Source organism: Antechinus flavipes, chromosome 3 (genome assembly GCF_016432865.1).
Source record: "Antechinus flavipes isolate AdamAnt ecotype Samford, QLD, Australia chromosome 3, AdamAnt_v2, whole genome shotgun sequence".
Classification (NCBI taxonomy): domain Eukaryota; kingdom Metazoa; phylum Chordata; class Mammalia; order Dasyuromorphia; family Dasyuridae; genus Antechinus; species Antechinus flavipes.
In genome coordinates this window covers 244277226-244295029 of record NC_067400.1, presented here as the reverse complement: position 1 = coordinate 244295029, position 17804 = coordinate 244277226, and the positions used below count along the sequence as shown (strand labels likewise).

Sequence of the window (17804 nt, the reverse complement as noted above, 5' to 3'; positions counted from 1 at the left end):
CACCCAAAGATACAGTCTGCAATTCCTATTTATCTCCTAGGGCTTTCTTCAAACAGGTAATGTTGGTTGAGTGCATTTCGGTGTGCAGCTTTCAATCTTGGTTCCTGAAGACCAAAACTTGAATCATACTGGCTCATTTTCTTGTATAGTTACCTATCCAAGGGACCATGGCTTCAGGCATCATGCCAAGTGGCCCAACTTTGATTCATGCTTGCTTCAAACTTGTATCTCATTCAAAGCAATCCCAATAGACTTTAGACAGAAAATACCATCTGCATCCAGAAAAAGAACTAAGGAGAATGAATGTAAATCAACACATGCTATGTTCACTTCTTTTTTCTGTTTTTTTAACTCTTCCATGTTTTTTCCACTTTGCTCTGATTTTTCTCTCCCAACATGATTCATAAAGCAATATGTGTTAAAAAATAAATTTTTAATTTTTTTTAATACCAAAAAAACTTGTATCCCAGAGTGTGCTGTGACCAATCTACTCTCTGCTCTCATCCAATTGGCTTCATGCAGTTTATTGGTCAAATCATTCGCCCAGGGTTAGGATTTGAACCTTGGCATTTTTTAAAAAGAAAACATAGCTAGCTCACAATTAATTTGAGTTCTAATAATGCAAAATTCAATATAGTATAAATTATAAAAATGTTACCAGGCAAGCAAAAATTTAATGAGTCAAAATTCAATTAAGTGACTAACACAAGCTAATTGAGGGTTTTAACATACTGTTAAATCATCAGGCTGAACTTGCCAGGTATGAATGTGATATGCTCTTGTATTTTACATTATCAATAGTTGTTATAATTTTTCTTAAAAAGGACTTTAACAAAATTAATAACAGGAAGAATAATAATACTTCCAATGGAAACACTACAATGCAAAAAAGAACTTGATACTATAGTAGAAAAAAATTTCTTATAATTCAATGGCATAAATGTGGTCACAGTTAGTCTAAAATAAGATATAATGTCAGAGTGTTTAAATCTATGGTACAGAATATTAATGCAGGCTAAAACAAAAGAAAAAAGCAAAGTTACATCACCTTTTTGTGGTTTGCAAATAACTACAAAAAAGAGAAAATGCTATAGTGACAGATGAAATATCTTTTAGCTATACGGATTAAAGATTGAAATCTAAAATGCATTTCTTTTACCAAAAAAAGCCATTCAAACAAACATTCCAGTTTATTTAAGGCAGTGAAAGAAAATAGAAAAGCAGATAGGTAAAAACTTATAATAAGAGCTTATTGATTCAATCATTTTAAAAATTGAGTTCAATTACATAATGTTATAATTAAAGAAGAAGCAGCCAAGTGAAAATAATAATATGCAGTTACTATCCTAATATTTTGGAAAAAACAACTGAATAAACAAAATTTAAGTGTGCATAAAACCAGCTTCTTCCACAAAAGGATGCCTTCCAAAACTTACATTTCAAAAAAGTAAAAAACTCAACCTGGATTTAAAGTATCTACGAACTACCTAACACTTTTATTGGGAGATAATAGAAGGTAAAGCAGAAGAGGATTTTAAATTAAAATCATCACATTTATTAGACTAGACATTTTCTAAGAGTTTACAATCATTAACTGCTTCCAGTTTTGGGAAGTGAAATAAGAAAAGGTAACAGAAGTAGATTGATCATGGTGAATTTGGGGAAAATATTTTCTCTCCAAAAAAATTACTTTAAAAGTTGACTTACAAGTCAAAGAAAATAGCTACTGAGTTGCATAAATAAGAGATGGATCTTCAGTCTGTACTTGATACAATAAGAACAAGAATCCAATGAGTCTCTCTTCAGAACTGTTGCTATTCATCCAACAATAGCCTACCAGCTAGTAGTTATTAATAACCATTTTTCTTATCCTCTAGCTTTGAATCCTGATTCATTTACCTCCAGTCAAATGGCCCATGGTAGAACTTCAGGAAACACTCCTGGATTAAAGAAGTCTTTCAAAAAAGGATGAGTGGACTAAAGCTGTCTTTGAAGATTAGTTTTCAAGTTATTTCAGCCCAGTTGTTGAAAAATATTACAAGGAAAAAACTATCTCATTACTCATTTTAAGTAACACTGGCTCATCCAACTATACTTTGGTTCATTGTGTGAGAATGTGAGCATATAAATTCCCCAAGTTGTAGATAAAGCTCTCTGTACTTATCAGCACCAAAAAAAAAAAAAAAGAAAGAAAAAGAAAAAAATGCTTTAGTCTATGCCGCTAAAATAGTTTAAATGATAATAACAATGTTTTCATCATATCAACATAGTAAAAACATATCTTTAGGTATAATCTTCAGTAATTTTTTAAGAATAAATTTTAAATTTTGTTTTCATTAATCAATTGTATTGTTGTTCAGTCAATAATGATCTTCAGTAATTTTTTTATTTTAAATTTTGCTTTCCAGAACTAGTTATTAAATATTTATTAAATACCTATTATGTGTTAAACACTAATGCCAAACACTTAGGATACAAGGAAAAGTATAAAAGATAGTTCCTAAAATTTATAGGCTAATGACAGTGAAAACACACACAAAAAAAGCTATGCAACAAATTACACACAAGATAAATTAAAAACAATCAACAGAAGGAAAGCCCTAAAAATAAAGGAGGTGGTGAGAAAAGGTTTCCACTAGAAGGTGATATTTCAGGTAGGGCTTGAAGGAAGCCTAAGAAGCTAAGGGGCAAAGATGAGGAGGGAAAACATTCCAGATATGGATGATATTCAGTGAAAATGTCTAGAGTGAGAATATAGAGTTTCACATTTGAAGAATGACAAAGAGGCCTGTTCCTCCTTAAATGGATCCAGTATATGGCAGTAGGTGAAAGAAGTAAACTATAAGATGACTGACTGTAATAAACCTGAATTAGAAATACATTTTTATTATCCTTTATTGCTTTATTTGTTGTATGTGTTTTCATTAGCCTGGAAACAATTATTATGTTTTACATAAAATTAAAATTTTGAATGCAGCAATTTTGAATCATGTGATCACTTCAAGGGGTTCATTATTTGCATTAAACTGGACCTATCTGTATTCATGATATAGAGATAGGCATGAGGGTTTTGTGTATCATTCTCTACTCCAGAACCATATTTTCCAACATTTTTCATCATTTTTGTCTTTACTTTTTGAATATATATGATAAGCATTTGCAAAAAACAAAAACAAACATAAATAGGAAAGTAATTGAATTTTTGGACCAATATCCTTTACAGAAGTAGAAAAATTCTATATACTAAAGAAAGGAAAGGGACCTGTATGTGACAAAATGTTTGTGGCAGCCCTGTTTGTAGTGGCTAGAAATTGGAAAATGAATGGATACCCATCAATTGGAGGATGGTTGGGTAAATTGTGGTATATGAATGTTATGGAATATTATTGTTCTGTAAGAAATGGCCAGCAGGATGAATACAGAGAGGCCTGGAGAGACTTACAAGAACTGATGCTAAGTGAAATGAGCAGAACCAGGAGACCATTATATACCTCAACAACGATACTGTATGAGGATGTATTCTGATGGAAGTGGATTTCTTGGACAAAGAGATCTAACTCAGTTCCAACTGATCAATGATGGACAGAAGCAGCTACACCCAAAGAAAGAACACTGGGAAATGAATGTAAACTCTTTGCATTTTTGTTTTTCGTCTCAGGTTATTTTTACCTTCTGAATCCAATTCTTCCTGTGCAACAAGAGAACTGTTAAGTTCTACACACATATATTGTATCTAGGATATACTATGACATATTTAACATGTATAGAACTGCTTGCCATCTGGGGGAGGGAGTAGAGAAAGAGAGGGAAAAAGTCGGAACAGAAGTGAGTGCAAGGGATAATGTTGTAAAGAAATTTTTTTCAAAATAAAAAAAAAAGAAATTCTATAAAATCCTCAAAAATACCCTTCAAAGTAGAAATGTATTTTAATACTATGAAAGAATATTTAAAATATTTTAGTAAAACTGAAAATATTAGGAAATAATATTTTTAACCCTTTCCAGACTTTTCTCTTGAATTAAGTAGGACAAAAGAATAGGAAGCAAAATTTTAAAAAAGAAGTGTTATCCTTTATCAGCCTTACCCACTGAAGTAATTGGGTTACTGAGTCATCTGGAGCATTCTTCTTTTCTAATTAGCTAATAGCACTATGGATCAACATGTAAAAGTAGCTTAGTTAGGCCTTTTCAAACTTTTTCTTTATTGATGAGATATTTCTATTAGACCAAATTTCATGTCAAGAAACCTGGACTAGGGACAGGAAAACCCAAACCTTTAATCCCTAGTTGAGCAAAGGCTCAATAACCCAAATATACAGGATGTCAATCATCTAAACATACAGAAATAAATGGCCCTAATTCATGCAGACCATTTTCAAGGTTTATATGCGCAGTCTGGATTACAAATTCCTTGCTCAGAGGGCAATTAGGTGGAGCCATAGATAGAGCACCAGCCCTGAAGTCAGGAGGACCTGAGTTCAAATTTGACCTCAGACATTTAACATTTCCTAGCTGTGTGACCTTGGGCAAGTCACTTAATTCCAAATGCTTTAACCAAAAGAAAAAATTTTAATTCCTTGCTCAGTAAAAGTAAAAATTCTTTGTTCCTGCATCTAAATTCAGCAAAGATAGATAGGGGTTTATAACATTTGGGGTCAAAGAATATATTAGGGATGGGTGGAATTATGTCAAAAGTATATATGGGTGGAAATACTACACCAACCTTGGACTCACATCAAAAAAGGATAAATTGCCAATTGTTCACAGGGTATAATAGATTTTCAGGCTCAAAATATCTAAGTGACTAGAAGCAAAAATATTTTAAACCTGAAAAGAAATTATAATACAAGAAGCAACCATCAAGGAACAGAATCCTGATAAAACAGATCACAATTTTAGGTACACTACTATAGAGTATCTATTCCCTTCTATTTGTTGGGAATACATTGTCAGAGTCTATGGCTTCTCTTTTCCTAGAACTGTAATGCTTCTGAGCTTTCTGATTGTTTTTCTATTAATCACCCAGTTGTTTAATAGAATTAGTCTTGTTATATGGTCCTACCAAAACAAGACTATTAAATTAAAGATTGAATCATTTTCTTACAAGTTGATATAGAGTTTGGGGGAGGTAAAGGAAGCCTAAGCATTCACATATGATTCACATATTCTTTTTTATTTGTTAAAGTTTAAAAAAAGATATGAAATATATAAAATATTTGGTAATCAAGCTACCAAAGCATACAAATAATCTGTGTAAAATTCAATTACGAGAAATAAAGAAATAAGAAACAATTTAAATAGCTGGAAGTTGTTCCACCTTTGTTTTTGAAGAGGACCAATGACATCATAGTTCAAAAATTAATACATTCATAAAAGAAATTGGGAATGAATTTAGGTCAGAAATTAAAGCTCTTAACACAGAATTATAAAAGAGCACAATAAGAAACACTGAATCTAGCATGAAGAATTTCTCTAAAAAAACAGCTTTGGAAAAATAGATTAACAAATTTGGAACACAAAAATACTGAAAGGAGGGGAAGGGATTTAGCCACAAAGAAGCAAAAAGGCAACAATATCAATGGATCAAATGAATTCTACATAAGTCAATGTGAATGGCCTTTAAGATGAGATATGAAGGGGCAGTTAGGTGGCACAGTAGATAGAGCACCAGCCCTGAAATCAGGAGGACCTGAGTTTAAATGTGGTCTCAGACACTTAACACTTTCTTGGCTGTGTGACTCCTAGGCAAGTCATTTAATCCCAATTACCTCATCAGGAAAGGAAGGAAGGAAGGAAAGAAGGAAGGAAGGAAGGAAGGAAGGAAGGAAGGCAGGCTATGAAGAGATAACTTAAGGATTACAAGTCTTTTTCAAATACGTGACAAATTAAAAGTTTTACATACCATGCTATAGAAAATAATACAAAATAAGTGCTATATACAACCAAAAATCAATTAAGAGAACCCTAATTTGTCACCAGAATAAAATCCATTTTTTCTAAACTTTGAGACAAGCAATGATTATATTTAATTTTAAATACATACAGCAAAAGGTGCAGACATCCAGAAGAAAGATTATAAATATGAAGGAAAATACAATTCAAATTGCAAAGAATTAGTCTGAAGGTATAAGAAATCAGAGAAGAGAATAGAATACAGTCCAAAAGTACAGAACTGCAATAATATACCATAAAACTGAGCCTAATCACTGACAAAAAAAAAAAAAAAAAAAAAAAGATGTACATTCAAGGAAAAAAAAAAAGACTGGGGAATTGCTGCAAAAAATAAAATAAAATAAAATAAAACAAAAACAAAAAAACAAAGGTGAACAGATTATTTTATCTACAAATACCCCCAAAGAGAAGTACAACAAAGGTAATTACAACTATAAAGAAGAGACTAAGGAATGAAATATTTGCAACCTCATGAATTAACATTAACTTTGCAAAAAGGACTAAAAATAAAATTGATTATCAAATGAAATAATCTGATTTGACAGATCAGTGTCATCTACTACAAAACTGAAACCAAGTGAAGTGAAGCAAGAAAGCAAATCTGAACTTAAATATGTCTTCCTATTTCTTGTATCATCAAAGGCAGAGATTATTAAACTTGGAGTTTCAACATGTCTCAAAATTTTAATTTAATTTCATAAACATTCTTCATTTATGCTATACCACATACATATGTATTTTAACTAAAAAGTGAATTAAAACTAATTATGACCATGGGATTATAGATGAATTTATGAAAAGGAAAGGATTCAAAAAACTATTAAATTCAACTCTCTCATTTTATAAATAAAGTATCTGAGGCACACAGAGGTTAAGTAATTTGATTAGTATTACAGAGGTAATTATTATATGAAGCAGGATTCAAATTCAAGTTTTCCTCACTCCAAATTTAGCATTTCATTCACTATCTTACCTTGAGGTGTTAGAAAATCCTGTTTGTAAATTAGTGATTGGTCTAAGGAACTGAAGTTCAGAATTTGAACTGATCTGAATTTATATTTAAATGAATGAATCTGAATTCAATGTTTACATATGAATGTATATGTACAAACACACAAAAGATAGATAGCACATAGGTACATGTGTACAGATACTAATGAGCATGGATGTATAAGCATATTTGTATATGTATGTGTGGTGTCCCAAAAGTCTTAGTACAGTTTTTAGGTTTAATAGTTCCTCATATACATGAGAAGCATAGACACCTGGTCTTAATGCTAGAAAGATCTGATTGACATAGGATAACTATGACTCTGAACAAGTAATTTAACATCTCTGTACTCTAAGCAACTCTCTAATATCATATGTTGCATAGAAAGTACTGACTTGCATATTAGAAGGAGTTTCCTCACCCAAAGTTCCCAATGCCAATGAATTGCAAGTTCAATCCATATTCCTAAGTATATGTGGATATGGATATACGTGTCCACATACATGAACATATGGTGTGTGTATATACATTTAAATATATACACATATACATACATAAGATAATGTTCCTTTAACTAACCAAGAAATTTATCCTTTCTGTTTTTTAAAAGGAATATTCCCAAGTGAATTGAGCTTAATTAGATAGATTAGTTCAATACATTCTAAGCAATAAGAAAATAATTTTCATCTTTTTAATATTATCTATCATACACTTTGAGTTTGGTACACTGTCCTGGCTTCAAGTCTTCCAGAAGTTGCATTATTGTGTCCAGCAGCACACGACTTGAATTAACCAGAAATTCACGACCACACGCCATGGCAGCAACATCTACAACAGAAATATAAAGTTCATTGTTAAATTTCACATGGTTATGAGATTTAGTTATAAGAGGTTGATTTTAGTGTATAATAATATCTGATTCAAGCTTCAGAAGTACAGAATGTATTAAAAGCCCAAGAATTATTTTAGCCCAAGAACTGACAAGTCATAAAGCTGTACAATCATAGTATTTTAACTAAAATAGTTGAGATAGCCCTATAATGATGAACAAACAACTCCATTTACAATGAAACGTTTTAATTTAACTAAAGCATGTATTTAGGAGTAAAATAATTAGTATATTTTGCTCCCAGACATTTAGATGCAGACTAAATGTCCATTAAATTGTTTTTACTTAAATACTAGATAAGGGGAAAGTCAGCTGACTACTATAGCAAGATAAGGGAAGAGAATGCCTTCCTCAAAACATATTTGTGTTTACTAACGACTTTTAATCAAAATGATGAAGTCAAAGGTTACTATGTGGGATCAGAAGAAAAACAGAGAAAGTATCACCACTACTGATAAAATGTCTTTATATATGGTCAGTAATGCCAGATGAGGAAATTGAGACAAGGTGAAATTAAGTGATTTACACAGGGTAACATTGCTAGTAATTGTCTGAGGTTTTATTTGAACTCAAATCCTCCTGACTCCAGGATCAATGCTCTCTATCCATTGCACCACCTAGAGCTGCCTCAGACTATCTATGTGACCTTGGACACATTTAAGATCTCTCAACTTCAGTTGATTTATTTGAAAAATAAAGATAGTAACAGCACTTATCTCCTAGAACTATTGTAAGAATCAAGAGATAATATATACAAATGTTTTGCAAACCTTTAAAAAAAAATCTATAAAGGTTAGCTATTACTATTGTTGTTCTTGCTGTTGTAATTACTAGGTTAAAAGTTCACCTGAGTCCCTGGAAAGAAATGGGAATATCCAAAATTTCTCCAAGGGTTCTGGCAACATTTAGGCAATCTAACTTAGGGTTCAAACAAAAATTTCTCTTTGGATCATTGCGTAGGGCAATTAAAATTTCCAGTCAACTTAAAAAGAAATTCTCAGAAAGGTATGAGATTCATAAAGGGATAAAGCACTTGGGATTTATTATTCTGAATTTCTAGGTCATCAGGCAAATCTTACCTCATAAGCATCTCAAACAGTTTAGAATTATGTCGCTATAAAAACAAGTAGCCTAGGTCTGCTAAATAAATACTAAAAAATGAATTTGTATTAATATCACAAACTCCACATTGTTAATTTAGTTTCTAGACTCACAACAAACACAGTGATATAGCATATATCAGTATAATATGTAAGTATTCATAGCTCAAATAAACCGATATACCTTCTGGGAGAAGCATTTTAAAAGCCTCCAGGAGTGTGACTATTTTATTTGTTTAGGCAATTGTGTTGCTCCCTTCTTCAGGAAATCAGAGAAATTACACAGGAAATAAAGGGAAAAGAGAAAAGATACATTTTTTCTTACATATTAAAACTACTCATGATTATATAATCTTGAAGGGTGAGTATAGAATCAAATGCCATTTCTATGATCTGATAGCGTCAGGTCCCTTTCCTTCCCACTTTTTTTTCATATTTGTTATTATCTTGCCTATTTAAATATACAGTGATTTTTTTTGTAATTAGATTGTTATGGCACTGAGTATGTCAATTTAAGTAGTAATGTCACTCATCATTATCATTATTGCTATTTATATTTTATTATATATGTCCTATATTTCTGGAAATGTGTTATTTATTAAAAGACAAATAATTGATGAATCATTAATTTTGGATGGGCAACTCATATCTCTCTCATTATGTAAACATTTTTCTTATTTGATATAGTTATAATTTCTAGAACTATAGCAAATAATAGTGTTGACAGTGGACATACTAACTTTACCTTTTTTATTTAAAAGGCTTTCTGTTCCTTTCTTTCAGATAATGCGAGTTCTTAGTTTTAGAGAAATGCAATTTATCATATTAAGGAAAAGTCCACTTATTCCTATACTTTGTAACATTTTAAATCTAAACAAGAGTTGTATTTCATCAAAAAGCTTTTTTGAATATATTAATATAATTATAAAATTTTGATTGTTCTTATTACTTATAATAAATTCTTATTTAATTAATTTATTTTATATACTTATTTATACTTATTTAATTAATAAGTATATAAATACTTATAATAAAAAATTATAATAAATAAATAATTTAAAATACTCTTGATTGTCTGCTAATCTTTCTGACCTCCATTCTGTTGTTCTCTTCTATAACATTTTTTAAAAAATACTTCAATGATCCTCATTTTTTTTCTTTTCTTCACTTTTTTTTTTTTGGTTACCCTACTTTTAATCCTCATTTCATCACAATACAGTGAGATCCTCCATTATTATGGTTTTACTGTCTATTCTAGTTGTATTTATTTGTGTGTGTGACCATCCACTGCATAGGCATATATATGATAATGATATTCATTTGTTATTTAAGGAGCCTGTAAGTATAATGTAGAGTTTATTTTTATAGCTGCCTTTTCTGAAATCATGACTGCTACCTGAGGTTTTCTGATTTGGGTTAGGATTTTTAAGTTTCTACTCAGTTCTGACCTTTTCATCAAGAATATTTGGAAGTCTTCTACTTCATTAAAGATTTACTTTATCCACCTATAGAATTATACTGAATTTTGCCAAATAGGTTATTCTAGTTTGTAAACTGCTATCTTTTACCTTTTGGAATAACACATTTCAAAATCTTCTCTTTAAAAGAGTAAGAGCCACATATTCTGTGATCTTGACAATGATTCCTTGGTACTTGAACTCTTTCTTTTTTGGTACTTATTTTTCTTTGAACCAGGAACTCTAGACTTTTGTTATGACCTTCCTGACAGTTTTTATTTTGATGTTTCTCTTGAGAGATACTAGGTTCTTTGTATTTTCACTTTGTCCTATAGTTCTAAGAGATATGGATAGTTTTTCTTTATTATTTTCTCATATTCAGATTTTTTAAATTAAAATGGTCTGCAAGGATCTAATTTCATTCCAATCCTGACCCTGAACCACCATATCAGCCTGAATCTGGCCTGGCTCAGAGCAGCATGGTTTTCTTATATTCAGTTTAAGGATTTCTCTATGAAGCCTTTGAAAAACCAAAATAGCACTTAACTTAGCTAGCATATTAGTACACAGATTAAACATGGTAATATAAGGGGCTAATTTGAAAAGAACTAAAGCTTTGGATTTTTAAAATGTTTCCTCATTTAAATATAAAAGCAATAAAATATTAATTTCAGAATTTTGAATGTAAATTTTAATTAAACTTAAAAATTATTAAATTTAATTTAATTATTTTTAAAGTTAATTAATTAATTAATATTTAATGTATCTCAAACCACATCCTAAATCTTGTGTGCATACATAACTGAACAAAATGTGCTAACCATGTCAATATAATATATTCTATAGGTTGTATATATAAAGAAAAATGACCTTCAAAAATGACTTACTTGTTATAATTCCAGCCAAAGCAAATACAAATTGATTTTCATTAGAATCCAGCTCCTGTTTTACATTCCCATCAAGTGATTTTACAAAACTTTCCATTGTTTGTCCAGTGATATTGAAAAACTTCAATGCTTTATCCTGTAAGTTTGGAAAGAACAATTAAAAAGTCATTCTCCTTTAAAGCTTTTAATAAAAACAGAGCAGGAACAGTACTCTTTTTACAGGACCAATTAAATCAATTAAACAAAAAATTAAGCACCTACTCAGTGCAAAACACCAAAATGGAACATAAATACAAAGTAATTTCTGGAGATAAGAGAACACTAACAACTGCCAGAATTAGGAAAAGGTTTTGTATAGGAAGTGGCACCTGAGTTGTGCTTTTGAAAGAAATGTAGAATTCTACAAAGCACAAACATGAGAAACACAGGAAGTGAGAATTGAAATGTCATGTATAAGAAATACACAGTAACCTCTGTGCTTGAAAGAGAGTGTACACAAAGGATAGTCAAATGAAATAACACTGAAAAGATAAACAGAAGGCAGATTTTGAAGGACTTAAATGCCAGGCTGAGAATATTTTACCCTGAGGCCAGTATGTAGTCAATAAGGATGTCTTAGTAAAAGAATGATATCATCAGACATATTTGAAGAATATCAACTTGAGGGGGCAGAGCCAAGATAGTGGAAAATAAACAGGTCTTTGAGTTCTTCCTGGCTTCCCTCAGTTCAACACCATATTAAGCCTCTGAACTGGTTTTGGAATAACAGAACACACTCCAAATATTTTTGGAGTGTAACAAATTTTCAGCAGAAGATATTTTGGAAGAACTTCAGGAAAGATCGGATTGGGGAGGGGGCAGTTTGCAGCCCAAGTACAGCACAGGGAGACCCAGGGCAGAGAGGTTTCCATGCAGAGAAGGAATCTAATGGGAAGTTCTTAGCCAAATTACAACAGTGTTGGCTACTCTGTCCTGTTCGGAAGCCAGTATAGCAGCAGACTAGCTGTGAGATCTCCAACACAACTACAGAAGGCAAACAGTGAGCTCCTGGACCCCAGTTTAACAAGTGGGATACTTTCCCACACCTACCAGTGCTGGCAGTAGGAAGCAACATTGCTTGGGACAATCTCCCCTTTGCCCTAAGAGCAGACCTCAACCTCTAAAAATGAGCAAAAAAGCAATAAGATGTCTCACCACAGATAGTTTTTATGGAAATAGGGAAGAACAGACCTCAAATCCTGAGGACACTAAAGGCAAAACATCTCCAGATGAAGCCTCAAAGGATGATATAAGTTGGGTCTCCATCTCAAAACACTCTCTTTGAAAAAATCAAAAAGGATCTTAAAAGAAAGAAAAATGGGGAAAGGCAATGAGAACTCTGGAAAAGGAAACACAGAAACTGTCTGAAGAAAATCACTCCTTAAAAATTAGTTTTGAGGAGCAGCTAGGTGGTACAGTAGATAGAACACCAGCCCTAAAATCAGGAGGACCTAAGTTCAAATCTGACCTCAGACATTTAATATTTCCTAGCTATGTGACCCTGGGCAAGTCACTTAACCCCAATTGCCTCAGCACAAAAAATATATAGTTTTGGCAAAATGGAAAAAGAAAACAACTCCTTGAAAAACAGAATTTGTGAAATTTTAATTTCATAATTAATTCATTCATAATTCATAATTTAACTCATGAAATGGGTTAAAAAATCCAATGAACAAAATAAGTCATTTAAAAGTTCAATTGGCCAAATGCAAAAGGAGCTTAAAAAGCTAATTGAAGGAAATAATTCACTAAAAATCAGAATTGAACAAATGGAAATGAAAGACTCAATGAGACAACAGGAATCCAGTCAAACAAAACCAAAATTTTTTTTTTTAAATAGAAGAAAATGTAAAATACCTCATCAGAAAAACAACTGATCTAAAAAATAGATCCAGGAGAGACAATTTAAGAATTATTGGACTACCTGAAAACTGTGATGAAAAAAGGAGCCTAGACAACATCTTTCAAGAAATCATCAATAAAAACTGCCCTGATGTCCTAGAACCAGAGGAATATCAACTTTACAATTATGTGGAAGATCAATTAGGGAGGGGAAGAGACTGGGAGATTAATTAAAATGATATAATGATCCTGGCAAGAGAATTCAAAGGCCGTAACCTAGGGTTGATGCTGCAAGAGTTTTAAAAAATGGATGATACTGTGGAGGTAAAATTAACAAAAATTTGGAACTGACTAGCCATGCAAGAGGAGGGAAAGAAAAGAGTCAAGGATTACTCTGAGATTACAAATCTAGATAAACAGAACTCTGACTCCTATAACAAAAAGTTCAGAGGACAGATGGAGTTATATGGGCATTATGAATTCAATTTGGACCTACTGAGATCCAGGTAAAGATACTAGTAATAAAGAGAGGTTATAACTTTACCAAAGTCACACAGTCAGATAAATGTCTGAAACTGGATTGCAGTAAGGTCTTCCTGACTCCAATCATCTTATCTGCTGTATTACATCTACTTGCTACCTAGAATAGATTGTTCTAGGTGACACTGTTTTAGATTCTTGGAGGACAACTATTATGTTCCCTCTACATCTTTTCTTCTCTAGACTAAAAAGTTCCATTTCCTTTGACTGATTTTGAACTTGAGGCATGAAATTAAGATCTTTAATCACCCTGATTTTTTTCCAGGTCATCAATGTCCTTCAAAAAGGCAGCATATTTTATGTAAGCAGAACAGAGTACTTCAGATGTGGCTAAGTAGAAATATGACTTCCTTATTACTAGACACCAAGTTTCTCTTAATGGAACCAAAGATTATACTAGCTTTTTTGGAGGTTATATCGTACCACTGGTTCATTTTGAGCTTTTAATCTACTAAATACCTTCTAACTATATCTTCTATATCTCATATTTATAAGGTTGATCTTTTAAAGATGGGAGACACAGGGATGAAGTAAAAAGAAACTCTAGTTTTGCCATTTCCTTTCTGTACAACCTTGAACAAATCAATACATATCTCTCTGGAAATCCATTTCTGCATCTTAAAAATGATACAGCAGAATTACAAGATGATTCCTAAATTTGCTTATGACTCTTTACAGGACTTGTGACTTTGACTTCCTAGTCTTATCATCTGCCACATAAAAATTCCATGTCAGTGACACCTTTGGGAGACATCAAGTCATTGATGTTCTGACTTCTTTAAATGTCCCTCCCACCATCTCCACTTCTCAAAATCCAACCTACCTTTTGAGGCCTACCTCAAATTTCAAAATTCATTACCTTCCCTTTTCACTCTAGTTATAAGTATTTTCTCTCTCTTTTAAAACCTATAATAAATATATGTTATAATATGTAGCTCTTATTACATGTGGCTGTGTTACATCTGTTATATACATGTCTCATTTCTATAAGAAGCTTAAGCTTTAAATTTTTTAAGGGAGGATAAAGTTTTACACTACTTCTTTGTATCCCCTATTGTGATTATTAGTATTATTTATTCTTCGTTCTTGAAGAAGACCAAAATGACATCATGATAGTGGGTCAATGTATAGTGATGCTGGCTGTGACTAATCATACTAATACAAATTCAGAAAACTACCACAAGTTATGCCCAAATAGTCTGTATGACCACTTGGAATGGTAGTGCCTTTAAATTCATACATTTCACATTTCTTTTGAGCTACCACAATTCTGCTTTGCTTACAGAGCACAGCGCCATTTTTGATGTGCCATCCTAGACAATACTATTCCAGTGTCTCTTGCATCTCATAATTGATTTCAAAGTTCTTCAGAGAGACTTTGATAGTGTCCTTGTATTGTTTCCTTATGTGAGTTCTTGGTTAAAAACAGTCTTTCAGGCAAAAGTATGTTTGGCATTCAAACAATGTGGCCACCTAATTGGAGTTGCATTCTCTGTTAGAGTGAATGATTTGCAATTCAGCTCAAGAAAGGATTTTAGTTTCCAGTATCTTAACGTATCATGTGGTTTTCAGAATCTTCCTAAGATAATTCAAATGGAAGCAGTTCAATTTTCTGGTATGGTGCTCATATACTGTACAGGTTTCACAGGCATACAATAATGAGGTCAGCACAATAGCTCCATAGACCTTCAATTTGGTAGGCAACTTAATACCTTTTCTCTCCCACATAGTCTTTTGGAATCTCTCAAATGCTAAGCCCTAGTTCAGTGCTATGCATATATCAACCTCATCATTTATGTGTACATTCCTGGAAAAAAAACATAAGTAAGCTTAATCACAGCATTCAAAGTTTCTCCATTTGTGTAACTGCTAGTTCCATGTATGAATAGTATTGTGCTGTCTGATGGAGAATCTGAGTTTAGCTGATGTTAATTCTTTGGGGAAAATTAGCATAGGCAGCGGAGCATAAATCTAAGTTACCTTATAGAATGCATTCATAAACATCTGCAAACAAAAAGTCGTGAACCCACTCTCCCTTCACTTTAGTCCTGACATGTAGCCTTATTAAGTTAAATAACTGACAGTGCAGTAGGTAGCCTTGATGGCATTTTTGCCTTTGTTGAAGGCATCTGACTATATCACTAAAAAAAAAAAAAAAAAAAATTGCCAAAAAGCATGGAAGCAAGCAAACAATTCTACTTCACTCCACTAGTGACTGGGAAAGCATAAAAGTTATTTTTAGTGGTGTTTTAGTGTTTTAAAGAGTGTTTTAAGTACTGAATAAATTTTTGTAAAAAAAAAAAAAAGACATAAAGAACTGGGTCTTTTATATAAAAGTATTAATATAACTACCATATCCTTTAAGCTATTTAATGTTGAGCTATATAATACCAGATCTAGTTCACAAAGGATGCTTACTCCTCCCAATATTGATTTGACTACTTCTTCACTGCTGGAAACACTCCACAAAAGAGTACATGTTGCTGCTCCCATTTCTGTACAATATTCTGCCTGCTGTAATAGTTGCTGCTTCAATTCATTCAGCTGCTGTCTAAGGGCCAGTTTCTCCTGAAATTAAATCAGAATAAAATTAACAGAATCATTCTATTTCTATTGTTATTCACAAATAATAATAAAATGAAATGTTAGAATTTTAAAGTGTAAATGTTAATTAAAAAGGCTGACTCATCAAAGTTATTTCTTGAGGAGCCACTATCCAAAGCAAACAAAGCTCAGAAAAAGATGGATATTACTGAGTATAACTTTTATATCTTTTTAAATTTTCTTTTTTCTCAATAATTTTTTATTTTTCCAAATTATAATTTGTTTTAAAATTATGAATTTGATAAACATGAATATGTCCATATATAAAGAAACTGAGACTTATCCATGAAACAGTATCTATCATGTACAACTTATTTTTAAGGTATTTTTTAACTTGAACACTGAAGAGCCCTATTTCTGCTCCCTAAAACAATAGTTCAGATTCATTACCTTTAATAGTCAAAGGTCACAATTAGTTCAAAATGAAAATATATAATGAAATTTCATAGTAAGAAAAGTAGCAATAAAACGTTTCTTCAATAAACTTCCCACAAACATACACCATGAGAAATAAATGTGAATTTACGTAGGCCAATATGTAGGAAATAAGTGTAGTTAGGGTCCACATACAGAAAGATAACACAAGCTTCTAATGCTTTAGGGACACTGATGTCCTCTAATGATGGCATCATACTGCCCACCTATATATATCCTCTTACCCTCTCCAACATATAATCTCAGCTAGATATTGCTCCATTAGACTCTGGACATCAAACATGTAAACTCCATTAGATGTTGGTCCACTGGAAACTGCTCTCTTAGACACATTCGACTGAAGAAACTGCTTTGCTTAACCACAGTCTTCATTTATCACTGCCAGGTCTAGCTCCACTAAGACTACATGAATGTAGAGCTTTTGTCTGCTTCTGGCTTTTGGCTTCAGCTGAAGACAATCTAGAGCTACTTCTGCTTGGATATTTTAACCAAAAGCCAAAAAATTTTTTATATCTTTATATTTTAGATTTTTATCTTTATCTTTCTTTTCTTTATAATTCTTAGAAAAAGTCACTTCAACTATTGATAAGCAGAAGTCCTGGGGGGAAAAAAGTCTCTTATTTACAGACTAATAGTATTTACAAACTAACCTGATTCATTTCCTTACTAGTCTTGGTTATGAGACCTCTAAACTCTAGAAATTATCAGTCCTAGGCAACAAGCTCTTTAAAAACAAAAAAGGAAAAAGGATACTCTTAGCTAAAGAGTTAGTGTCCAGTCTCAAATCTATCTTTTCTTAGGACAAAATAGCCATTAGCCTCTCTGGAGACTTCATTTATGGTGAGCAAACCTCCTGATTTTAACTTCTGAAGCCCAGACTATTCCTCATCATTACCCTTGTAAAAGCTATTTGCTGAATAAAGACCAAACAGCTTTTGGACCCTGGGTTCCCCAGTTTTTCAACTCCACGTCTCTTCCATCCTCCCATATAAATAAGTGGGCAGGAAAAGATAAGCCCAGCAGCAAAGTTATTGTCTCATTTCTGGCCTACCATATGCTAGATAAAGTC

At 32.2% G+C, this 17804-nt stretch overlaps 1 protein-coding gene across 1 annotated transcript in view; it reads right to left on the bottom strand.

The window, feature by feature from the left end:
• HSF2BP (heat shock transcription factor 2 binding protein) overlaps positions 1-17804 on the bottom strand; it is an 86450-nt gene that overhangs the window by 30791 nt on the left and 37855 nt on the right. Inside the window, exons 4-6 of the mRNA XM_051984800.1 lie at positions 16115-16264; positions 11276-11411; positions 7653-7770 (exon numbers count right to left, since the gene is read on the bottom strand). Coding sequence (XP_051840760.1) covers positions 7653-7770; positions 11276-11411; positions 16115-16264 — 404 coding nt within the window. The remainder of the gene's footprint in view (positions 1-7652; positions 7771-11275; positions 11412-16114; positions 16265-17804) is intronic.